The 26633-nt window shown below is 46.4% G+C and overlaps 1 protein-coding gene across 7 annotated transcripts in view; it reads right to left on the minus strand.

Moving 5' to 3' along the window:
* Window positions 1-26633, minus strand: part of Il16 (interleukin 16) — a 114102-nt gene that overhangs the window by 11861 nt on the left and 75608 nt on the right. For 5 of the 7 annotated variants that reach the window (XM_029556266.1, XM_008853390.1, XM_008853388.2 and 2 more), the window contains exons 5-13: window positions 26510-26620; window positions 23603-23717; window positions 18237-18310; window positions 17033-17249; window positions 13998-14115; window positions 11347-11479; window positions 6768-6855; window positions 4280-4767; window positions 225-372 (exon numbers count right to left, since the gene is read on the minus strand). In XM_029556266.1, the coding sequence (XP_029412126.1) occupies window positions 225-372; window positions 4280-4767; window positions 6768-6855; window positions 11347-11479; window positions 13998-14115; window positions 17033-17249; window positions 18237-18310; window positions 23603-23717; window positions 26510-26620 (1492 nt within the window). Of the gene's footprint in view, window positions 1-224; window positions 373-4279; window positions 4768-6767; window positions 6856-11346; window positions 11480-13997; window positions 14116-17032; window positions 17250-18236; window positions 18311-23602; window positions 23718-25611; window positions 25631-26509; window positions 26621-26633 lie in introns of those variants that run through there. The other 2 variants (XM_029556268.1, XM_008853393.3) reach the window with 2 other exon arrangements.

A 26633-nucleotide genomic window follows, 5' to 3' on the forward strand; every position in this document is an offset into this window, starting at 1 on the left:
AATGGCTTGCATTTCCACCACTACCACCCCAATATCGCTGCTACAACCTGGAAGCTTTCTACCCTAAAGAGCACCTCCACAGTCTTCCTGCAGCGCCTGGGACTCCTGATTGTCCATCAGCCCAAGGCACTGGCCATGTCAGTGCAAGACACTGACCTCAGGCCAAACTCCTGCTCCTATCTGATCTCTGGCACTCCTTTGGGAAGATTCCTGTGGTGGCTCACCTGGGCTGGCTCTTCTCTGTGGCTCTCCCTCCTTGCAGGACACAGTCTGTGAGCTGACTGCAGGTCCTGGGCAGCAGGCAGTGGTGCAGGGGTTTCTCCCTGCTGAGTCTTCCTGTGGCAGTAGCAGTGGCAGCAGCTCTCTGGTTTCCTGTGGTGTAAACAGGAAGCGAGACTGTGTCAAAACGGTAGCCTCCAGCTGTGAGAAGGCAAGGCACACTTTGATTAGGACTTGAGTGAGTACTGAGAGACCTTCAGTGGGAAATGCACAGCAACCTTGGAGAGAGGGTCTTTTCCTCCTCTGGGAAGTTGTTGCACAACCAGCCCTTATTGGAGGCTCTGGGTGTTCCTGGACTTCCAACAACCTGCTGTGTCTAATATGGGCACACACTGCCCACACAGGAAGATTCTGGCTCTCTGTGATGGGAGCAAGAGACTGGAATTTGGAAGGTGCTAGCACTACACTGCTTACAACATGTGGGCTAACTACCTCCTTGAGAAGGGTACAGAGCAGGGGACAAAGAAACTTCCCTCTAGTGTTCTCAAAGTTAAGACCTAAGGCCACTCAGAGGAAAAGCATTTCAATTTTTCCTATATTGTTTTCCTTTATTTTAAAAATTACATTAATTAATTGTGTGTGTACAGCACAATCAGAGAACAACTTACGTGAGTTAGTTCTCTTCTTCCACTATATGGGTCCCAAGCTACATCCATCTTGGCAGCTCATGTCTTGACCTGCTGAGTCTTGCCAACCCTCAGTTTGTTTTGATTTGTTTGTTGTTTTGTTTGAGACAGGGTCTCATGCATCTCAAGCTAGCTCAAGCTTTCTGTGTAGCCAAGGATGACCTGATGCTCCTGCCTCCACATCCCAAGAGCTAGCATTACAGGCATGTACTACCACACCCAGTTTAAATGATGTTGTGGGTCAAACCCAGGTTTTGTACATACTAGGAAAGCACTCTACCAACTGAGCTACAGCCCAAGTCCCCCAAGGTAATCAGTACTTAGTAACCATGCTGCCAAGGATAGAAAATATTCAATGTTCTGACTCCCCTCTGAGCACCTAGGGTAACACTATCAATCTACTGCAGAATTGTTTCTCCATGGAGAGGGATGTTGTTGAAGGATTCTTCCTAAAACAGCCCTGCAAGGAGATGGCCTAAGAACCAAATAACTATCTAATGCTTAGGTAGAGTTACCACACAGCCTGAGTGACATGCAAGGGTCAGCGTCAGCAGAGGGCACATGAGTGGTTCCAGAGGCAGAGGGTGACAAGATGTAGGCCTCCTTCCAGAGGAAGGACAGAGGCAGAAACACACACATTATTTAAGACTGAAAAAGATAGCCAATGCCGAGGATAGCAGATCTAATGTCTACATTGACTACAAGCAGGAAGGAAAGATGGATAAAAACTAGAAAGGTTCTCAAAAGTCATTGACTATCCCGAGGTTTGCATTGTAGGACTGAGAAGTCAGCTCATCCAAAGAGGACTTGGGGCTTCTTGAAACAGTCCTTTGAAAAAGTGAGCTTTGGCCACGTCACCAGAAATTAAAATACTAAAATAATAATAATAATTAATAATAATAATATATAGTGTTCTAGAACACTCATGGGGAGCTCTGTGTTGAGCATGGTGGTGCATGCCTTTAATCCCAGCACTTAGGAGGCAGAGGTAGACAGATCTCTGTGAGTTTGAGGCCAGTCTGATCTACATGGCGAGTTCCAGGACAGTTAGGGTTACCTATTGAGACCCTATCTCAAAAGACAAGAAAAAAAACCCAGGAGTTCTCTGAGGTGACAGCCATCTATGTCCATGAACTATTGGGTACTTTGACAGACAGAAATATCCAATGCCAGCCAGTCATCTTAGAAAAGACTCAAGTATGTTTTATCTCTCTCATTTTCTTTCTTTTTCTTTCTTTCTTTCCTTCTTCCTTCCTTTCTCTCTATTATTTAGTGTGTATGAACACATTATGTATATGTACATGTGGGTACATGTGTGTAAGGGTGTGCATGCAAGTGTATGCATATGTGTATAGAGAATAGAGGACAAGCTCAGGAGTTGTCCCTCAGAAGCAATCCACCTTATGTTTTGAGACAAGTCTCTCACTGGCCTGGAGATCACCAAGTAAGCAAGGCTTGTTAGGAAGTAAGCCCCGGGGGATCTGCCTCTCCCTCTCCAGTGCCAATTGTTTTTTTGTTTTGTTTTTTATGTGGGTTCTGGGAAAGAACACGAGTCCTCATGCTTATATTGCAAGCACTGTACTGACTGAACTATCGTCCCTAGCCCCCATGTTTTATCTTTTAATCAACACCTCCAATGTTGCCGTCTCTTCGTGAGAGGTCTTTAAAATTAATCCCTGACATTAATTTGATTTTATACAAATTTTTTTCAGGTAAATATGTTCTGTCAGCATTTGGAGGATGAGGGAAAGGGAGAGGAGATAGGGTGAGAGATATGGATTTAGCAGAGAAAGCAGTTTTCTTTAAATGTAGGTGATATTTTGAGATGATTTTTGAAAAAGGACAGAATTGATAATACCTTGAAGGACATTTGAGCTAAGGAAATTAGGTCACCTTCGGTGACATTAGATGGGAAAGATTTATGGAACATCATCTGTAGCTGCTTGAGAGGGGTCTGGGGATCATGGAGACAAAAAACTACAGAGAAGGGTTAGAGAAAAGGCACAAGGAAAAGAAGGAAAGGGATCGGGAGGGAGAGGAAGAGAGAGGGAGGCAGAGGGGTTGGATATGGGGCCACAGAGAATAATGTGACGTGAGAGGCCCAGGAGTGGTAAAGGGGCCTTAAGAATAGTGTGTGAAGTCAGTTGATTCCTGCTTTCTGTGAGGCTGAACTCTGACTCCGTGACCCCTCACCCAAGGCAAGAATGTTGGGTTGGTCATGTGCTTTGAGGACTAAGTTACACTCCTCAGCTCCTTGCCTGCCTGGCCTTCCTTGCAGACATCCTGCTTCCTCCACAGCTGCCTTACTTGGCAATGCTCCCTGCCCTGCGTGTGGCCCCACCTGGACAGGCAGCCCAAGGGCTTAACCAGGGCACCTGCTCTCTGTCTTTCCTGGGTCTGTAAAAGGAAGGCACAAAGCCTCGCTTCCCATCTACTCATTTCTGATTTGCTCTTCTGGATCCAATCTCAAGCCCAGAAGTAAATGAAGCATCTGTCGAAAGGAGGAGTCAGAGAAGCAGATCCACCTAGACATACCCAACTCAAGGTGCCAGCCACCCATCATGTCAACTGTCTGTTAGACTGCACTTCCAGTTTAGTAACCCGGCTCCTCTTCCTTCACTGTGCCCTCACCCTGGGACTCAAAACCTTCCTCCCACAACCACCTCCCTGAAGTTTATCAACCCTCAACCCTCAGTTAGGCTCCTTCTAGGACAGTCCCAGAGGCCAAACCCCACCTCCACACAAAGCCCTCAATGCAGCCCTCAGCTGTTGTAAACTTGAGTGAGTTCTTTCTCAGCTAAACTCAGACCCTAACAAGGACAAACTAAGACAGTATACATGAACATATTTAGCATAGTGCTGTGCATTAAAATGGCTCGAATGATAGCAGCTGACTGCCTACCATCTGCCTTCCTTGAAGGGTTGAGCTGGAGGAAGAAGGTCTTTACAGGGTGATGGGGAAATAATCACTGCAACCTGTGGAAGGAGCCACTCAAAGCAACCTCAAGCAACAGCTGAGGATGCCTAGGCTTAGAGAGGCGGCCTCCCTCCAGCCCCACCCCATAAGGAAGTCAAAGCTAACAGAGAGAAATGTGCTCAGGTTCATGTGCTCAGCCATGCTTTCACGGGATAACCCTGCTGCAGATCCACCAAAGTGTGAGACAAACGCTACGCAGGGAGAACCTTCAATGTTGGCAGCTAGAGTCAGCTTGGGGCCTCCATTTTGGCTCTGCCCAGCTTCATTCTTCTCTCCGTGGGCCTAAGAGAAGAGCTTCTCTCTGCCAGAACACGGAAACCTGCAGACACTTACAATGATCAAGGACAGCTGTGCATGGTGCAGGGGGACATGAAACCCACTGTGCACACCCTCCTACCTGGGTGCAGGGGGACAAGGTGTGCCCAGAAGGGCCTGTGACCTTCTCTTTCTCTTCCAGACTCTTCTGAGGCTCGCTGCCACTTTTAAAGTATTTTCTGGGTGGAGGCTTGGGTTTGGAGGATGTTGGCTTTCTCACCAAAATCTCAAAGGATTTCTTCAGTCTCAGTGGAGGATGGCTGTCTCTGTCCAGACTCTCAGGAATGGGTGGGCTCTCCTGGGGAGGCCTGGATGAGACCCCAGGACACGGCTTTTGCTCCTGGCCAGGGGGCAAGCTGGGGCTGTGTGTGATGCCTTCCCTCTCAGAGGGCTGTGGCTCCGCACCTGCGCTGCAGGGACTTCCCCCTGGTGATCCAGACATATAGCTGCTGTCACTGCTGGAGCGGACCATGATCTTCTGGGCCCTGCGATGTGGGGGCGCCGAGTGCTTCTCACGATCCTTCTCTGTGCTGGGCCGTCCATGCCAGCTGCTCTCCAGCCTTTTGACACCTGCATGGGAACATAAGAAACCTTCCCAGTTGAGCCACAGAAAATCAGACACCCCTGGCTGTGCCCAGTACTGCTGTAGGTGGCACTACATATACCCCACCGCTGCTCTGTGGAGGACACTTTGCATTTGGAGCCTGACAGCCTTGGGTTTGGTCTCCAAAAAGCTGTGGGTTGGGATAATCACTCACCTTTCTAAGCCCACAAGTAACAGACACAGAGATGCGCTATTCGTACCACCTATCACTACCCGTCATGCCAGAGCTTGGTGTCCCAGCTGCGCAGAGACTGGTAACAGGTGTTTTATAGCTGTGAGCTTCTCCAGGGATTTACAGCAGCTACCCAGCCAAAGGAAGGCAGCCCAGTCCTCAGGGTCTGGTGGAGGCTGAGGGTTATACCCTGGCTAGACTTTGTTGCAAAGTCAGGCCAACTGTAGTGGGCCATGTAAGTTGCAGAGACCCAGAGCTGGCTGATCTCAGCTCCACCAACCTCTGCTCTCCCCCTCCACTCCCTTTGATAGAAGATGATCCCCCAGGAAGCCTCTTAAAGAGCATCTTACTTATTAAACTCTATTTTATCATCTTCCTGGGAAACTTAGTTCCTACATTGTTTCTGCAGATGTGAAAGGGGATAAGTTCTAAAGTTACTGAGATGCTTTGAGGTTCAGTAGCAAAGAAAGAGAACATGTGAAGGCATTTTGAACCCCACACTCAGAGGGGTACCATCTCCTTCCAGCAGAAGATGAATTAAAGCCACAGTCCCCTCTTTCCCTTTCTGGCACCCCATGCTCCACGGTTTCCTGCATGGTAACCATTCACACATCCCCCAGAGGTGGTTCTTTCTAGTGGCAAGTGGACAAGGTACCCCTTTCCTGAGACTGCAGCCCAAGGGACTAGGAGCCTTGGAGACCTGGCCATTTGTGGGCTCCTTCTGTGTGACTGAAAGAGCCAGAGGGGGGCTCCATGAAAAAGCACCAGGTTCAGCCAGATTCATAATCCAAGCACACTTTGAAGAAAAAGCTTTTTGCTTTTTCCTGGCCATAGAATAGCACATCTTCATTAAGAAAACTAAGCCACGAAAGGCAACATTCCCCTACATCTAGTCACTCTCCACCACCATTAACAGCAGGATTGGTGTTTCCATGTCCACTTCCCTGGGCATATGTGCATTGGAGTGGGTAGAGCCCTAAGTAGGACAGAGAAGTAATAAAGTCTCGGTCCTGCCTTTCTCTCTGGCTGTTTTCCCATTCCCTTTAGTCTCCTTGCCAATATCAATACTAACACTGTACACAGTTCTAGCATATGGATGTCCCATGGTGACTTGGCCAATGCCCTAAAACTAGACACAGGAACCAGTCAGCCTGGTCGCTGACAAGTTCCCCCATGACCTAGTGGTGGGATTTTGGCAAAGGGAGTCATCCAGAGCCTTGCTTATTCTTATAAAATGAGCATTATAAAGTAGATGTGAGCCAGGGGTGGTGGTGCAGGCCTTTGATCTCAGCCCTTGAGAGACAGAGGCAGGTGGATCTCTGTGAGATCAAGGCCAGCCTGGTCTACATAGTGAATACCAGGCCAGCTGTGGCTACAGGGAGACTCCACCTTAAAAAGATAAAAAGAAAAAAAGCAGCTCTTAAGATTTAGTGAAATAATACATGAGCTATGATTAATCAGGAATATTCAGTGTCTGTTATAGAGGAGGGGTTGCAAATTGAAAGCCTTCGAGGATGTCTTGTGGGCAAGGCAGCCTGGCAGACGATGAAGGGGTAGAAACTACTGCAGAGTGCCTGCCACATTAAAACCATTCAAACCATTACCTTCCACACAAGTAAAATTGTGAGCCAAATTTAGTTAGTGGGCTCCTATCTTTCAACTGCTATCTAGAACCATGTATGTATACCGCCGGACTGCTCCACATATTGCTGAAGCAGGGGGTGGATTTATGGTTGGACCCTGAGCTTTCTAAGCAAGTAGATATTTCAAGTGAAAGTTCACCATTTCCCTTACCTTCCAAACTCCACTGGTGCCTCTCCTTTCCAAATTTGATGCCCTCCACAGCCTGAGCCACAGCTTCCTTGAGTTGCTGTTCAGAAACCTTGAAAATATCAATCACCATCTCAGGCAAGCAGTAGAAACATGGACATCATATTCCAAAGACTGTACCTGTGGGGCCTGTGGATTCTACTGTCTATTCTGCAAATAACTGACAAATTCCACTTCTAGAAATGCCCTGGGCATCTACAGTTTCCACTTCTAGAAATGCCCTGGGCATCTACGGTTCCCCAGTCGCTTCCAGATAATGTTCCGTGTCCATCAGTAAAGGAGCTCCCAAGTGACCCCTCTTGGTTCTCTGCCCTCCCTTCCTCAGTACTTACTGCAAAACTCTAGGCAAAGTCACCATTTCATAGTCTCCCTCCTCAAGCTGTTCCAACTTTGGCAGTGCTGTGCTGTGTTATACTGTCACTGTTGCCACTGTCAGTGTCACAAGCACACCATTCTAGGGCCTGCGCTATGTTCTAGTTCACGGTTAACAGCTAAGCATGAGTCTTGGAGTCAAATGAACTTATACTCCAGGCCCAGTTTCTCACTGTCTAGGTGTGTATGGTTAAACAGCTTACTTAACCTTCTAAACCTCAATTTCTTGTTCTATAGAATAATAACAATAAGATCTACTTGAGAATACAGAAAGATGATATTTTACTAAATAGATCATTGGAAACCAAAGTATATAAAATATTCTAATAATAACTGTTGGGAGCTATTAATCCATTATGTGCATAAGCTGTGGCAGGCTTGTTTACTGAGTTTGTGTTTTGCATACCAGTACCTAATCTGCCAAATCAGGAGGAATGTGTTTATATGGTGGAGCTCACAAAACAAGTATTTGACTGCTCCTTGACCCTCAGATACAGGTGGGAAAAACAGCTGTTGAAACTAATTGAGTTCTTCTGTATAAAAAGACTGAGCTGAAATAAACCGGGGCTGCAGTCTCTACTGACAGTCCTCCCAAGTATCTTTTCTGTCCCTTGTTTTTTCTTTCAACCCTCACTCCCCCTTTCAGGTACTGTCCGTCTTGGCCGGCTGGCACCGGCAAATAACAATAATTGGGGGCTGAAGAGATGGCTCTGTGGTTAAGAGCACTTACTGCTCTTACAAAGGACCTGAGTTCAGTTCCCAGCACCCACATCCAGTGGCTCACAGCAGCCTGTAACTCCCTCTTCTGGCCTCAGCAGATACCCACATACATACACACAGGTGAATAAAAGTAAAATAAATCTTTTAAAACAAAGTAATAAAAGATGTGGAGAAACTAGAATCCTTGTGCACTACTGATAGGAATGAAAAGTGGTTCAGAGATGCCTCAAATAATTACATATAGAATTAGCAGATGACCCACACTGGACATATACCCAAAAGATTAGCAAAAAAGAGCCAGGTATAGTGGCTCACACCTGTACTCCCAGCACTCAGAAGGCTTCAATAGAAAGACTGAGCTACATATTAAGTTCTGGGTTAACCCGAACCCCAATGTGAGAACTTGTCTCAAACAAATAAACAAGAATTAAAGGAAAAAAGTATACCTCAGAGCAATGTCTGCACCCCATGTTCTTTTTGCATCATTACAATAGTCAAAGGTAGAAACTCCTGACTGTTGACTGTTCATGCATAAACAAAATGTTCTATATGCATACAAGGGAATAGTAGTCAGCGTTACAAAGGAAGGAAATTCTGGCACCAGCTATGACATGGATAAACTTTGAGGGTGTTATTCTAAATGACATAAGGCTGTAACAAAAGAACAAGTATGTCATGGTTTCGCTTATATGAGGTGTGGGGTCAACACCATAAAACAGAAACAGAAGGGTGGTTTCAAAGGGCCTTGAGGAGGAAATAGGGAGTTAATGGGTAGAGTTTTAGTTTTACATGACAAAATTCGGTAGTGGTGGTTGTGAAATAGCTGAAGGCACTCCTATTTTGTCCTGGGCTGGTCCTGACTCCAGTTTGTGCCTTCTTTGGCATTCTTCCCAGCCACCAGCCTCCCCCGGCAACACATTTAAGACTTCCCAAGACCCTGACTACGGCCTAGAAGTATAACCAAAACAACTCCAGGATGTCTAATCAAAACAACGTATAACCAAAATAATTGCTAGGTCTCTTTGACCTACACCTGGCCCAGCTGTTTTTCTGAGTTTTGCATTTATAAACTCTGTACCCCTTAGTTTCAGCACTAAGAGTGATTTTTTTCTGAGGCACTAGCCACTCTTAGTTGCTTGCTAATCAATAAAGGACTTCTTTCCCTTTTAATTGACTTTAAGTGTGGTGGCGATCTGTAATTGTCTTGCCTGGGTATCACAGTTGTAAAACAATGTGAATGTCCTTCATGTCACTGAACTGTACATGGAGAGATGTAAGTAGCTGGTGTGGTGGGGCACACTTGCAGTTCCAGCACTGGGGAGGCTAAGACAGGTGGATTGTGAGTTCCATGTCAGCCTGGGTTACCTAGTGAGATCTTCCCTCAAAGAAAAAAAGAGAGAGAATTAACTTTTATGTGTATTTCAATACACAAACACACACACATACACACACACACACACACACACACACACACACAATCATTTAAAGTCCTGAGTGCAATTCTTGGCAAATGGTAAACTCAAAGATGACAGATGTCATCAACATCAGTCCTGCTAGGTCAAGAACACACCCTTACATCAGACTAGGAACCAGGGGCTTTGACAGAACAGGTGATTTGCCTAAGATCACCATATGTAAAGAGCAGATTAGCCATGCACCAGGCATTCTGGTGCTGAGCCAAGGCTGTCTTCCCTCTGCCTGCTGCCTGTGCCCATATGTACCTTACCTAGAGACCCTTGGCCTTTTTACAGCACCAAATCCCACCCTGCCCATGTCTGACCCTCCTCCACAGCTGGCAGCATAGCCTTCATACAGCAAGAGTAAGCCACAAATCAATGGTTACTTTTTCCTCCCATTTCTCCTAGATCTTATTGAATCATCTGCTTATCTGAAGAAGTATGTTTTCTTTTGTGTGTTTGGCCTCAGTGTCTAACAATGGAATAGGGCTGCCTTTGAATGTCACTATTCATTATATATTGATTATTCCCCTGTTCTGTTATCTGTCCTATTTTCACAGAGTTCTGAAACCGGTTTAGTTTAAAACACAGGATTTTGTGCATTTAATTCACTCCACTATTGGGCAGGTTCCTTTTCCTTTCCAAGTCCCAGTTTCCCCATTTGTGAATTGGAGAGGAACAGCACACCGACTTCAGAGCTTTATGGAACCATTCAATGCGTTTGCATAAGTCACATACCCAGCAAACATGGCTGGAACACAGTGAGGAAAGACTAAATAAATAGTGGGAAAGAATATCACCAAATTCCCAAAGTGGTCACACCTATGCCATGGTGACAAATCCCAAGCCTAGCTCCATGTTGGAACTCACAGCAGTGTCAGCACTCAGTGTAACTGCCTATGGGGTATCTCTGCCTATACATCCCACAGTCACCTCAGCCCCATCATGTTCCCCCACTCCCAGGTCATTCTCTTCCGTCCCAGTCCATGCCCTCCTTCTAACCGCCATTCCTGTGGTAGTATCACCATTGCTTAATCAGCCCATCTAGGAACACGCAAGACATCTTGAGTCCAGACCTAACAACCAGCCAGCAGATACTGCTGATTCTTCCCAAGTTTGGCTTCTTGTTCTTTCTTCTTTTCTAGTCTCTCTCCATGCCTTCTGCTTAGTCCAGGTCCTCACCACGTGTTTCCTTCCTCCAAAAAACTCTACGCTCCATCCACTCTCTTCTGCTCAATGGCTGAACCAATAAAATCTGAACATGTTACATCTATAGCTATTGACCTTCTGGAGCTTCTCATTACACCCAGAAAAGAGCACAACTCCATCAGTAGTGCATTTAAATCCCTTTGCAGTGTAACCTTGTGCCTTCCCAGTCATCCTCAGTTTTCACACTCTCCTGGCCCACAAAACCTGCTATCGACTCTCCTGCCATGAGTGTCCCATCAGCACTCTGAACTTTGAACTTTGTGTTCAATGATCCCACTTCCTGGAATGATCTTCTGTAAACTGTCCAGAGAATGCTTAACCCCCAGTGTCCCTTGCTTTACTGACCCCTTCTTCTTTATGTCAGTCTATTGATTGAGACTGAGCTTCCTCAGGACTCTGCACTGCAAGTCTGCTTGTCTCTGCATCCTCAGCGCTGAGCTCCAGATATGCCCATCATGAGTGCCCACCAACACAATCATGAATAGATCTCTTGCATCTGCTAGCTTAGACCCTTGGGCTCTATCTGCCCCGGAACTACCTGATCCAGAACTAGTAACTCAGCAGCAAGAGTTTTCCTAAGTGAATACTAAGTGAATTGCCACTAGTGAATAAGAGTTTGTCAGTGGACCTCTGTTGCAGAGCTTTGTTTCTGAAGAAAGTTGGGTCAGGCTTAGAGAAGTCAGATTCAAGTCCTAGCCAGCAACATCTATTTCCATCTGTTTCTTGTTCCGACTTTGGTGCTGAAAGAGTGATCCTGGGCAGAAGATAGCCCAGCTGGGTATTACCTGTGGGTCTGGATGTCGGCTGACGATGATGGGGACTGGGCCAGGCTCACAGTGACTCAAGATTGCATAGACTTCATTGAGGGTCATGTAGTGCACTGGAGAATCGTTGATTTCCACAATCTCATCACCACACCTGCAGTAGCACCCACAGAAGACTCAGAAAGTGAATGACTGAAACAGCAGGAGTCACCTCCCTAGGACTCCACGAGGCCAGGCAGTTCATGAGATTGAATAAGTAGACTTCCTCTCTGCCTGACCAAAACTCAGAACAGGGAAAATCAAGGCAGCACCTCCCCCTCTCATGGCTGGACCACAGAATGGCCAGTGTTTCAAACACAGAGTGATACAACGTGAAAAACTGGTCACCAGTCATTTTCCTTCTCCTTTTCCCATCACCCTATACCTGGTCAAGATTGCCAGTATGGTCCAACCCATCTAACTGATCAACCAGTTAGCCATGTTGTAACCCATCACATCTTCTGGGCCTCAGTGTCCCATAAGTAAAATGATTGGGAGGAAGGATTAGATGTGCTGAAGGTAAAGAAGAAATAGCCAGGAAGGAGTGACGTGAGATCCTCACAAGGAGAAACAAGGGCAGCAAGTGATGGAACTTGGCTTTTAGGTGGGACACCAGTTACTGGTAACTACTGTGCTGTAGATAAGCATCCCCCCAAAGCCCTTGTACTGAAGGCTTATTGGGAGAAGGTGGTGAAAACTTTAGGATCTGGGGCCCAGAGGGACCTCTTCTAGTTACTAGGGATGTGCCTTTGTAAGAAACAGTGAGGCTCTGTGCCTTACTCTCTTTTTAGATCTCAGACAGGAGGTGAGCACTTTACCATGCTCTCCTCAGCCGGACCCACATGTGGTGACATGTGGTGAGGCCAGGCAGACATGAGGAGAGCCTCCAGAACTATGAGCCATTCTTCTTAAAAGTTGATTATCTCTCAGTGGGGTATGGTGGCGCACGCCTTTAATCCCAGCACTTGGGAGGCTGAGTCAGGTAGATCTCTGTGAGTTCCAGGCCAGCCTGGTCTACATAGTGAGTTTCAGGACAGCTGGGGCTACAGGGAGACCCTGTCTCAAAAAGACCAAAAAAAAAAAGAAAGTTGATTATCTCAGATGTTTGCTTCAGTAACAGAAGCTTGACTAACAGAACAACCTAAACAGAAAAAGAAGTGAGGCCGAAAAGATAGAGTTGTACTGACACGATGGAGGATTTGTACACATCAACTCCTTTCCCCCTCACAGGTGGTGAAACTGAGGCATAAAAAAATTAAATGATTTCCTGCTGCAATCTAGCTCAGAGGTAGATACCTTTACATAAAAGGCCAACAGTAAGGATTTTCAGGCCATGCCATCTCTGTCACAAACTCTTCCATTAAGGGTGACAGCTTCAACCATGGAAGGCACCAAGAGCAAGTGCACAGCTTTGGGCCAATAAAACTTTATTGGAAACAGCTGGTGGAAGGTCATGACTTATAGGTTATCAGCAGGACCAGGGCAGGGACTCAAGTTTCCTGATTCTGCTTCCCTTGCTGTGGTCCACTGTTTCCCTCTGTGTTTCTACTGAGCTGGCCCCACCTCTATTGAGATTATTTACATTCTGTGGCTGGAACTGAAGAGCATTGTCACACAGCTCCACATGTCAAGGAAAGCAGAAGCTTCTGGAACCGTTCCTATCCCACTGAAGGCCTCTGTTAGAGGCAGCAGAGATTAAGCAATCATCCCAGCCCACAGTTGGGTTCCCTGCCCCTTGAGCTGGGTTTCCTGACCCTGCAGCTAGGTCACCCAGACTCTGCAGTTAGGTCACTCAGCCTTGTAGCTAGGCCCCCATTCCTGCAGCTGGGTCATCCCATTATGCAGCTGGGTCCCAAGGACCAAGCAGCAAGCTCAGCACAGCAGTAGGCATTCTCTTACAGATGACAGATGGTACAGCTATTTCTAACTCAGAACCTCCATCAAGACACCATCCAAAGCAGGTTGGTCCTCCTTGCACTGTAATTACAGGAAACTTTTGAAAAGTAAGGCGAAACCTTTTAGTAAAACCCAGTCCCAGCGAAAGATGTGTTTGTACCACTGGCAAATGTTTGAATGACTGTAAAGTGTCATCATAGCTTAAATTGAGACAAACTCTTTCTATCCAGACCAGATCACTTACTGAACCTAGAACTTCTTTGTAGAGAGACATAACTGGGACATCTGAAAATATTTTCCTCATTCCAGCAAGGAAGTGTATGCACACAGCTGGTTTGCATAGGTAAACCTTATGGAAATTCCTATTTGTGACACTGTGAGTTCTGTGTCTGTTGAATGAGTCAAAATACATTTCCTTCACATTTTCTGTTGCAGTCTGGAATTCTCTGAGGCTATGCTTCTTAAACTGTTACATGTGCATAAATTTCTGGAGGTGTGTTAACATGTGGATTCCGAGTCAGCAGCTCTGGGGGAAACCACTGAGATTCTGTAGCCCATTCTCTCTCCCTGGGCTCAGGTGATCAGCGTGGCTGGCTGAGGCACACACTATGGGGAGCAAGTGAGCCATGCCTGAATCATTTGAAATTTCTCAAGTTCAGGCCAATCTCGGACACTTGAAGGGATTTCCTCTCTGTCATAAGTCAGGGATCTGTTCAGAAAGAGAAATGAGTACCCACCGCAGTCGTCCATCGAGATGAGCCACAGATCCTGGTGAGAGAGTGTGAACAAAGATGCCCGAGATGCACTGGAAATACGGGACACTGCACAGGCCGATTCCCAGGCCGACACCAGCCTCTGGAAGACAGTGGGGGTAAGGAATGGGAGATGAGCTTTCCCAGGGACAGAAGGGTACTAGTGTATTAAGTGCTTGATAAAACCCTGTGTGTGGAGTATATGTTCTGCACAGGTGATAGCCAAAGCAGAGGGCAGGTAGTAAGATCAAGTTGAAAGTCTAGGAAATGAGAGAGGAGAGGATGGCAGAGAGAGGGGAGGGGAGGGGAGGAGGAGGAAGAGGAAGAGGGAAGGAGGGAGCTAAGTATTATGAAGAGAACCAATGGGGAATGACCTAGAAAGTGGCAGGATGCCATGGCAGGCCTCAAAGTAGACTACTTTTAGTCTTAGACAGGGATAACAAGAAAGAGCCATGATGAGGAGATGGCGCACTGCATCAGCAGCAGAAGCAACTCATGAGGAGGCTGGAGGCTAACAGGAGCCCACAATGCTGCAGGTCCAGAGAGGCTGGTGTACTCAGAACATGGGCAGACATGTGGAAAGTGGGATGAGCTGACGAAGGGGAGGGAACGAGGGCCAGGCTTAATCAGGCCTTGTAAGCATGGGTACACCAATGAAAGAAGACATTTAACTGAGAAAGGGCATCACCGGAGATCACAAATGAGGAAGTGGTATGACCTAGTCTTCTAGTGAAGACTGCCTGACTCTGTGAGGAGAGAGAACTATGGGCAGTTATGAGCAGTCAAGAGCAGAAACCCAGAAACCAGCAGAGAGGCCCTGTGAGTGGAAACAGTGGCATCCTGGATTCACTGTAGGGCAGCAAAAGAAAAAGGTGTGTGGAATATATTCTGAGGAAATGAAGTACAAGGATTGGATCAATAATGTATCTCAGAGGTAGTTTTATTGTGAATAACTAGTGGGTGACAATACTGTTATTATATGGGGGAGACTGGAACAGGCTGAGGATGAGGATGAAGATCAGGCATTTAGTTCTGCCTGACATTTGTACCCATGATGCCCATGAGGGTGTTTGGGTGGACATGGGCAACAGATAGTTGCACAGGCAGCCTGGACCATAGGCAGACTGTGGGATAGACGTTACAGATTAGTATTAGAATATAGATGGCTTTAAGGCTCTGGGGACCTCCAGTATGGGAGGAGAAATGAATTCACCAGCTTAGAAAGATGTGAGAAACAGGGTAGCTGAGAAGACTTTATGGAGAGGCAGGGGCGTGGGAAGGAGAAAGACCTTCCTTAGAGTTTTCTTTAGGCCAATATGGTTTACAAAGCACTTTTGTGAATATTTTCACCTTTTGATGCTGGTTCTCCAAACAGCCCCATGAGAGATGGATGCTGTGGGCCATGGTTAGTGATGCTATTCTACAGGTGAAGAATTTGGGCTGTGATTTGTACCATGAACAGAGGTCAGAGCCATCCTGGCATCTAGGCCTCCTAACCAAAGCAAGAGCTCTTTGGCAGAATGGGCATCTGTTATCTGTGGGTCCCCGAGGCTCACCTCAAGCACAGTCCATGGAGGCAGAAGCTAAGAAGCTGCTATTTAAAGCAAGCCTGCAACGCTTCCTGGAGTGGCTTCATGCCTCACCCATATGCCATATCATGCCTACTCCCTGAACTCAACACAGGAGCCCTGCTGGCCATGTGCCAAGTACAGACCTGTGCTCACCTAGTGTTTGTGCCATAGATGTCTGAGGGCTCAGAGAGCTCGTGGTTTGGCAGAGAAGCTAAGACCCGCATCAGGCTAGGGATCTGTTGCATCCCCCTGCCCTCCACTTCCACAGTGTGTCTCTCCACACTCACCACTCCTTCCTCTGACCTGTGCAGCTCCAAGTGTTTCCCAGTCTTTGCTTTGAAATTCAGGAGATAGTTCAAAGCAGGAGGAGTTGCATCACCCCTGCCAGAAATCCTTAAATCAGCCTCTAGCTACAGTTAGGAGACAATTGAGCTACAAAGCCGTGCAGTCCTCTCCTCTCTTTCTCCTTTTCTCCCCACCCTCCTTCTTCCTCTCTTCTTCTCCCCCTCCCCGTATTTCCCTCTCCATCTCCTTCTCTTTCTCCATCTTCCTTTCTCTCTCCCTCTCTCATCCCCCATGTTAACACCACTCCCTGTACCCACCTTGTCGTGCCCAGTGCTGGCCTTCCCCCAGTTCCTAGAATACTTGCTGGTCCCTGCACTGGGCTCTGTGCCTAACGGGGTCCTTCCAGTCTCAGTTCAGCTGCACTTCAGCAGAGAGGACCTCCTGGGCCCTCTAGAATTAACCATCCCATCACCTGGGGGCATGGAGTGAAAGGCTGTGGATCCTCAAATGTCAGAGCTAGAACGAGCCTTGCTTCTCTTGAAGAGGCAAGAAAATGGGATCCAGAGAGGGTCAATGGACTGCCCGGGTTCTTAGGATATTAGCTGTGCAGCCTAGCTCCTGGCCATGTGTGTGTGTGTGTGTGTGTGTGTGTGTGTGTGTGTGTGTGTGTGTGTGTGTGTGTGTGTATACATATATAGTTCTCTGTGCTTACTTTGTTTTACATTAACCACCTCATTAAAAATCATTTTCTGGGTTTGGATGGTATAAATAAGCTTCTAGAAACAGGAACAGGATGAGAGTCAATAAGATACAGCTCAAAAGGTAAAGACACCTGCTACCAACCTGATGACCTGAGTTCAATCCCTGGGACGCACATGGTAGGAGAAGAAAAGTGACTCCCACAAATAGTTCTCTGATCTATACATGAGTATAGAAGGAAGGAAGGGAGGGAGAAAGAAAGGAGGGAGAGAGGGAGGGAAGGAGGGAGGGAGGGGGGGAGGGAGGGAGGAAACAGACAAGACCTGGTTGCCAGGCCCTGCCAAATAACACACATAGCATCTGCTAGCGAAAGCAAACACCCTGTCCTGCCCTGTGCTCTTTCCAAATGAGGGAGGCCTGGGCAACTCTGCCAGTGGTGAGCAAAGGCTGGTGATTCATTCCTACCTTTCTTCAGAGAAACCTCCACCATGATTCTGTAGTTGGGCTTGGCAGTACTGACAAGGGACGCTGGGCTTTCCAAGGAGAAGGGGCTGCTGTCCTGGGCACCACAGGTGCTGGAGCTCAGGGAGCGGCAGAGTGGCGGTGACAGGTGGCTGCACAGCGAGGGAGGCGCTGTCAGGCGGGTCCTCACCGTCAGGGTCAGCAGCCCCTTCTTAGCTTGCTGAAAAGAGAGTGGCAACATCCAGGACAATCGAAGGAAACGGGTGGCTGTAACAGTAATTAAAAAGAAAAAAACTTCCAGGGCTGGAGAGATGGCTCAGTGGTGAAGGGCACTGACTGCTCTTGCAGAGGGCCAGGGTTTGAGTCCCAGCACCCACATGTTGGCCAACAATCGTTCGTAACTCCAGTTCCAGGGGCTCTGATGCCATCTTCTGACCTCCGCAAGCATTTCACAACACGGGTGCACTTACACACATGTAGGCCATACATCCATACACATAAAATTTAAAAAAAATAAAATTTTTTTAAATTCCAAGGAAATGCACGTGCTTGCATCATGACACATTACATATGATTCATACATGTACATACATCCTGCATGTACTATATAATATGAGATATGTATGTATAGTCTGGATGGACTCTAAAACTAACTTGTCGGAGACTCAAAAATAGCTTTTAGTGATATCTTAAAAACTCAAAGCAGGGGCTAGAGAAATGACTCAGAGTTTAAGAGCACTGGCTGTTCTTGCAGAGCCTGGGTTTGATTTTCAGCACCCACATGGTGGCTAATAACTATCCATAACTCCAGTTCCAGGGGAATTCAATGCCTCCTTCTGACCTCTGCAGGCACTGCACGATACAGGTGCACTTATACACATGCAGGCAATACACTCATACACATAAAGGTAACAAATAAAAAAATTTTTTTAAACCATATAAAAAACTCAAAGCATTGATAAATCAACTAGTATAAATACATGGAGTGTTTCAAGACAACTTTATGAATACTAAGTAGTTTAAATGTCCCCTGACTATACTATCATTTCCTGAGGAATTTCTTCAACACTGTGCCCAAGGGTGATATCAGTGAGGTGCCCTGCACAGGACATATTTTTAATTTTGTGGACTTGAATGAAAGAGATGAGGCTGAGTTTGTTTCCATTGCCTGAAGACCCCAGAGTATGGCCATATGCTGATAAATCACCTTGAATTTCTGCAAAGCATCCTGATGTGTTAGGCCAGCCATCGATTCACCATTGAGTTCTAAAATTTCATCACCTGTCAAAAGACAGAGACAGTAACTAAGAACACTGCTGACCCACCAGGGTCTTCCCACTCACCCAGTGGCAAAAGCACTGGGGAAAACACCCTCTCCCTTCCATAGTCCTCCAGGGGAGGCCTTCCCTGGTGCCTCTTACCTTCCAGGCTAAGGTCAAGGTCTGACCTGCTGGCCTGTTTGCCTCTCTATTTCACTCCACCCCCTTTCCACCTTCCTGGCCCTCTTGATTTTTCTCCTGTGAGGTATTTTCTGATGTAACAGGACCTTTTTCCTGTTACAGCTCTGTGCAGTGAAGAGCCTGTCTGTGTCATTTTCTCAGCTAGAATGTACTTCTGCATCTGTCCCCAGCCCTTTCTCACCACCTTTGTCTTGTCCTGTTCTCACACACCCTGCACCTTCCATCCACGTCACAGCACTCATTATTCTGCATGGCAATCGGTGACCCCCAAAAGTCCCTCACTGGCACTAGGCCAATTCTGCTCTATGATATGGGCTGGAAACTGGATTTCCATCTTAGAAAGAAAGCACATAGTGAGAAGAACCAGGATTTGGACTTTATTTTTTAGCAGCAAATCCTTTCTTCACAACAGTATATTCCACAGAGAATCACTCTTTCCATTTTATGTGAATGGAAAGCTGCTTTCTCCTGTTCATTCAGCTTATTCCACACACAACCACTGAACTCTGCCTTCTCTTTGCCCCTACTGTACTGAGCAACCCAAATGTAGGCATTTTTACACTGACTCCTGGCCCTGATGGTTACTGATGAGTCTGCTGACATCTAACCCCATTCCAGTAGAATTCATTCTTTGGCTTCTTCTCCAGTTGCTTTAAGATTTTTTTTCTCCTTTTTTCTTTCTGAGATTCTGCAGCTGAAATGTGCTAGGGTAGGAGGAAATGCTGCTTCCTCAAACTACATTTCATGTCCTAAAGGAACTCTGAAAATCCTGAGTCACTGTCTCTTGACATATTGATCCTGCTTTTTTGTCCTATGTGCTTTTCATAAAATTCCTACTAGATGTATCAGACTGTTCTCACATGCTTACTATACTTCTAAATGCTCATTCTTTACTGTGGCCCTAGGTAGTCTAGCGGGAAACTTCCAGGTCACTAAGAGAAATTCTTCTTACAGCTGCATCCAATCTGCTGTCTAGTCTGTTCATTGAGGTTTCTTCTTTTTTTTACTTTAATGACTATGATATAAAAAGAACTCCAAGTATTACTTTTTGCATTCATTACTTCCTTATACTTCATATTCTTCTTACCATTTAAATTTTTAAACATAGCAATTTATTAATGTCTTTTATATTGTTGCACTTCCTTAAGCTTGTGCGGGCCTGTTTCCCATTACCTCTGCCTTATACTGTACATTTCCTGATGTAGTTTGCAGTGTTTATTGTGAACTCACTTTTCATGATATTTCTGTTTCCCTGTGGGATTCTGATAGTCCCAGGTCACTATCAGGTTTCCCTTTATTTCTACCAGACATCCCCAAGGGTTACACTGGACTGGTTCAGTTTCCCAGACTGAGGACTTCTATACTCTACAGAGGCCATGCCACATGGCTGACATGCCCATATATGACATAGGCTAAGTCACAGTTAGTCAAGTTTTCCTGTTGCTTCCCTGGGGCCTCTTGGCCTTTCATGGAGAGCAGGTCTTTTAATATCAAGCTTTATTCAGACTCTCAGAATGTCATGTGACCTAGAGCTCTGTGCCCTGTTCCCACATGTGCCTTCAACTTGCCCTTGGTCCTTAGGGTCCACCACACCCCAGCAGCCCCTAGGTCAGTACATCATCAACTTCTGACTTTGTCTCACTTAGATTTAAAATCCTTTCTTTGCTTCTTAGCAACTGGGTATCTCTGTTGCTTACTTTTGAGTTACGATGTACTGTTTTATCTAATATGTCTGTGTGTTGGAAACAAAAGATTTCAGAATAGCTCAGTACAGTGGGCCAGAATCAAAGGGAACACTGAAAGAACTCTACTCTTGTCATGATAAGACTCCACCGAGGAATGAGAACACACTTGGTAAAAATATTCAAAATATGCCAGGTATGATGGAGCATGGCTATAATTGCAGTACTTGGGAAGCACAGGCAAGAGGATCACCGTAAGTCAGAGTCCAGCCTGGGAGATATAGCAAGTGCCAGGCCAGCCAGGGTTACAAAGCAAAACAAAGCAAAACAAAATATAATTAAATGTGTGCTAAGAAAAAGACAGACAAAGTAAAAACTTCAGACTATCCATTATTACTTCCACAGGGGCTGAACTTCAAATAATTAAAGCATCTATCCTAAGGGACAGTGTAACCCAATTCTGGGCTCTTGTGTGGCATCCTCATTTGCCCATATCTGGTGAACACTGATTGGCCTAGGTTTTGCCAAACACATATTGCACAATCATTTGGGGGAAGAAGAACAAAAATAAATCATCAGCAATCTGTACAACAAACAAACTTATCATAACCAATATAATCCTTCGTGAGCTCGAGTGGATTTGAGAACTTCACTTTTGAAGACAGTTTGGTCAATTATTTGAGGCTAGAGCAAAGAATTGACTGGTTGAAAGTCTCTGTTTTTATGATCACTATTAACGAAGAGAGACACATCAGAAAAAAATAAATAAACAAGGCTGCCAGAAAAGTTTGAGAGATAACCAAACAATAGCACACCCTGGATTCTGTCCTTTCTCTCTGGCTCCTAACCTTTTCCTCCTTCTCAGTTTAGTAGTTCCTCTAGAACTGCACTTTGTCCTCTCTCTCCCCACCCCTCCTTTCTTCCTTCCTTAATTCACTCGATTCAGTTATTTCCCAATGGACGAGCCTCAAAGGTCAACCAAGTTTTCCTGGGCCGCCTGGATAGCGCCACCTAGTGCTCATTGAAGCACATCACCCTCTCTTCTGCAGGTCCCACCTAAAGTACTAATTTGTCTTCACTCTCCTCCCTGTCCTCTGCCTCTTCCTCTAGGAACACATCGTCTTTCTTCAGTTGACTGAGGCCACAAACCTCCACCTTTTCCCTGACCCACCATTCATTTAACAGTCTTCCCAGGCTCTGTCACTCATTGTCTCCAGACTCCTGGAAAGGTTACAGTCTGTAGACAGTCCTAAGAGCTGAAGCCTGGAATTGGAGAAATGGCTCAGCAGTGAAGAGATCGGAGTTCAGTTCTCAGCACCCATACTGAGTGGCGCACAACTGTGTGTAATTTCAGCTCCCGGGCATCTGACCCTCTCTTTTGGTCTCTGAAGGCACCTGCACTCATGTGTGCATGAGAGAGAGAGAGAGAGAGAGAGAGAGAGAGAGAGAGAGAAGAGAGAGAGAGAGAGAGGGAAAGGGAGAGATGGAGGAGACACAGACACATACAAATAATTTTTAAATTTTTAAAATCTTTTTTAAAATTAGGAAAACAAAACAAACAGTTGGAGCCTGCCTCCACGTCGCTTCTGGTCTCTTGCCTGCCCACTGCAGCCTACATTCTGCTACTCTGCTTCCTGAATCATCCAGAGCCTCTATAGTTAGTCCCTCTCCTATGATAAAAACAAGGCTCCCACTGCCCACAGTATACAACTCTTATGCCCAGTCCTGCCTGTTTCTGGGATTGGTAATGCTTTCTGCAGAGTCAGATAGTAAATGTTTTCATCTTTGTGAGCCACATTATCTCTGTAACAATGACTCAACATAGGGCTGGGCACCAAGGTAGGCACAGGTCTGTGAAATGTGAACCTCATCCTAATTTTCACAAGCCACCCCCCCCAAAAAAATCAAAGATAGAATTCTTCAACCATTTAGAAATACAGAAACCCTCTTTTCTTCATGAGTGATATAATACCAGGACCGTAGGCTGTAGTGTGGCCACCCTCCCATAGACAGGTCAGGATGTTAATGATGATTGGAATGACAGCCTGGCTTATAAAAAGACGCTGTTCTGATGAGGAAGAGCAGGAATACTATGAACTCCCTTCTCCTCGTCAGTGCTGGATATACCAGCTCTTGACCTGCAGGGCCTACCCTCTGCTCTTGACTGACTACCCATCCTTAAACTTTACCCCTTGGCTGAAACCCAGAGATCTCTTTGAACCAACCTTGTTGCCCAATAATCCAAACATGGACTTAGGGTAGAGGTAGCTGAGGTGTCTGTGCCCCCAGAACAGGAAGACAGGCAGCTGTGTTCCCCAGCCCCCTCATTCCTAGGATGACAGGGGACCTCTGTCTTCTGGAGATATAAAAAACCTGAGCTGAGGAAGTAATTGGAGGGAAAAGGAAAGTAGGGGGGGTAAGGGCTGCCAGTGGGCAGGCCATTAGCACTTCAAAATAGAAGTCCTATCTGGCTCTTGTGAACTAAAGTTCCCCCCAAAAAGCCACACCTGTGTTGACATTCTGCAAAAGAAATGACTGATGAGAACGTCCGGAGTGTGGAGAGTAGGGATGTTGCAGATCAAGAGCCACAATTATCTTAGGCTATCTTTAGTTACCTTACTTATCACTCACGTTTGTATCTGACCTAAATCTTTCAGACTACCAGGTAAAAGCTTTTTGACTGTCTTAAGTTGGCAGATCATTACCTTCCACCAACCCCAAAGCTAAGAATGTTATCATATAGCATCTAAAACCCAGGGCAGAAATTCACCCATTTTGTCAGCCCATCTTCCTGATGCTCCCAGTGGTGTATGGAAACAATGCCTGGACTCTGACTCTCTTTGGTTCTGTGACTCTACCAGTTCCTGGAACCACTCTCACCATGGAACATGTCATCCATGGAACATTGGTGCTCCTGGGCCGTGGTCACTAGTATTTGGCTCAGAATAAACTTTCCCTTACCCACCCCCCAGCCCCGATTGGAATGACAGCTGTGGTTTGCATCAAAATTCTCTATATCCCTAGAGCCTAGAATGTGGTGGACACTCAGAGACTTGTACCCACTCATCTGTTGGAAGCACCTGGTGTCCTATGGGAGATAAAGAAAAGATGGTGTCAGTCCTAGCAACTAAGCAGAGATACTGGAAAGGAAGGAACAGAATGAGAGAGGAGCGAGGGAGCAAGGCAGACCAGTCTTCGGTCCCAGGCTGACAAGACCAGTGGGAGGTCATGGTGTCAGGGACTGATGGACCAGTCATCACTGTGATAGAACCCCTATGGGGAGAAGTCTCCCACTGGCTATAGAGCCCAGGGTCCACAGAAGCGTACCCTGAAAGCTCAAGACACATCATTCACTCCTAGTATCTGCCCTGGCCTGCAGGCTCTGGATTATGCTTTTGATTTCTCAAGCACTCTCAGGGATGGGAACCTACCTTCCCGTAGCCTTCCATCAGCGGCCGCAGCTCCTCCTGCAAAGATGGTTTTGACATAAATCCCAATGGGGCCATAAATGCTGTCCTTGCCCCCAACGATGCTAAAGCCCAGGCCCTGGGGAAAGAAGAGAGGGGTGGTCTAGGAACATTCTGGCTGTTTCTTAGGCTGTTTCCCAAGGATCGTTTAGTCCCAGGGGTCTCAGAGCTTAATCAAGGAAGGCAGAAAAGTAGTACACATCCAGCCTGGGCTATGGGTCAGAGATTTTCCCATGAATATGATATTCCCCACAAAAATGGATGCTGGGTAGAGATTAGTGCCCTTGCTCTCTCCAGGTAGCCATTTTGAAACGGTCCAATTATTTTCTCCCTCTGAGCCACAGTATCCCCCTTACAAAATGATGTTGCCTATTTCATGGGTTGCTTGAAAGTAAAGTACACTACCAGGAAACAACAACGAAAACATCAGACTGTGAGCTACCAGAAGTCAGCATACACATCTCATTTTGCAGTGCTTAGCTTTGGACAGGTGCTCATGACACACATGTTGTGAGACAAATCCAAGTCTTTTGATTCAATGCAGAAGCATCTCTGGAACCAAGCTCTGGGTTTGGTCCTAGACAAATCCTTAAAGTGATTGCTGCTACTGGTAATGATACCACGACCTATAAATGACTGATCTCAGACCACAGCTCTCAGAGCTCATGAGAAGCATCACCCCTGGACCAGAGAGATGGCTGGCTCTCAGTCATCTTCAAGATGCCCTATGGAGTGAAGGGAGCATGTGCCAGGAGGAAGGCCACAGGAACAATGTGCTGCTGTAAACTGAATGAAGGGAGCCTGTGTTCTAGGATGAGGGAAACTAAGAACTCCAGGAGGAGAATCATCCATACACAGTAGTCATATACACTTAAATGACTTATACAGTTGCATATGAGTTTGAGTCTAGCTTAGCAAAAATGTGAGGTAGCTGTGGTTTTGGGGCATCTTGGTTGAGAACAAGGTATAAGGCTTAGGTAGTCTGGGGTCATCATCTTGGGTCAGATGCTCAAATTCACCAGGAATTGGAGGGTCCTGTTACCTCCTAGGGCCTTGGTCTCCACATCTATGAAAGGGAGATGATTATAGGGTTATTTTAAGGACTAAAAGGGCTGTCCCTGCAAAGTCCTTCACAAAGCCTAGGTTTGGAGCCAGTTTGGCTAACCTAATCTTGACTCTCCCCCTGCAGCTGCTGACCCCTCCTCTTCTGGATCCCAGCTTCAGTCCTCCCTGTCATTCCCTGTAAGGAAGTCTACAGTGTGTAGGATGGCCTGCTGGATGGTGGGAGGCCTCTCTTGTGTCTAAGCTTACCTCTCCTGCCTTGTATGCCAGGCTTCCTGCACCATCCCCAGGCCCTATAAAGATTGTTTATCCAGTGTACATTGTATATTCTCCAAGATAACCCGTCATCTCGTGACTGTTGGTGCCCTTTTCCACTTTATCTTCTTTCGGGTGCTTCCAAAAAGATCAATTTTTAAAGGGACCTCTACCCCCATTCAAATGGAAGAAGTACTTGATTTATTAGTCAGAAAGGAGGACCGTCCAGAGAAAGCTACACTGGGTATGCTTCTTCCTTGTGACTTGAGGGCCATTCGCCCCAGCCATGTTCACACCTGACTTCTCTGTATTGCCTGATGAGTTTCCAGGAGTGAGTGGGAACATGTAACGGAGGGAAAGATAACTTCAAGTACGTGGAAGGATCACTCCCGTAGGAAGATCAAAACAGCAATTAAACCCTTACTTCATGCCACATGAAAATGCTATTAGGTAGATTAAATGAACCAGATGTTCATGATTCCAGCAGCTGGGTGGCTTGGACTGGTTTGAGAATGTGGTGTCGACTGCCTGTATCTGCTCTAGTTATTAGTCACATGTAAGCCTGTTATGATTTGGATATGAAATGTCTGAATACTCTGCTTTCAGCTGTGGTGCTGTTTTGGGAGGTTGTGGCCTAATTAGGAAATGAGTCCTACCTGGAGGAAAGTAGTCACAGGACAACGGAAGCCCAACCCCATTTCCTGTCCAGTCTCTTCTTCCTGATCTTCCCCCACGAGTAAGGAGCCTCTGTTTCTGTCACCACAGGTGAGAGCAGCTCCTGCCACTAGGTTTCCCCTACCGTGATGGACTGTGCACTCAAACCCTGAACCAAAACAAACCCTTCCTCCCTTAAGCACTTTCTTGGCAGGTATTTGGTCACAGGGACCAGAAAGGTAACAAATACAATGCATAAGGCAGCACGCTCTGAGTTGAGTGCAGAGAGACACTGGGGTGCTCTCCCGCTCTTGACACTTATGTTTCCTCTCTTGTTTTTGTCTCAATTATGGAGTATAAATTAATATGATGTCTCAGCATCTAGATAGAGCAGAATCAGTTCTGACTCGTCAGAGTACTCCAACTGAGGGCAAAACTTCCATGACCATTGATTGACGCTTATGCGGCAGGTAGCATATAGTTTTCAAATTTGTTTTTGAGACCAACTTTCTTCTACCAGCATCTGAATGTGAAGGTGAAACTTGGCCCTATAAATCTGTGTAATCCAAAAGTAATTTGGATTTATGTTATCTCGGCAAGACTAAGCTATGGAGAATATCACACCAAGAAGGACTAGGGAACAAGCCTGGAGAATGCTCGGTCAGTTGGCAGGAGATGGTGTCCTCAGAGAGAAAACAATCACTTGGTCAAATCAGAGTTGGTACTGCTTGAAACGCCGCAGCTACCACTGAGCTTGAAAGACCACACACACATGTTGTGTTCACCCCCTTCTGCCGCACTGGGTGTGTCTTGGCCCCATTCCCACTTTTCCTTGGAGCAAGAGCTCCTCAGAAACAAACATTGCTCCAGGACTTCCTGTTGGTGATGATCTTCATTCACCTTTGCCTGGCCTTTCATTAGCACGATGTTGGAGATGACGGAAGCCTGCAGACCCCCAGAGAGCTGCCCGAGCTGAGCCGTGCTCAGTGACCGAGTTGGTCTTGAAGTGCCCTGTAATGAGGAA

The sequence above is a fragment of the Nannospalax galili genome, unplaced genomic scaffold, assembly GCF_000622305.1.
Source record: "Nannospalax galili isolate Female #2095 unplaced genomic scaffold, S.galili_v1.0 scaffold627, whole genome shotgun sequence".
In the NCBI taxonomy this organism is placed as follows: Eukaryota; Metazoa; Chordata; class Mammalia; order Rodentia; family Spalacidae; genus Nannospalax; species Nannospalax galili.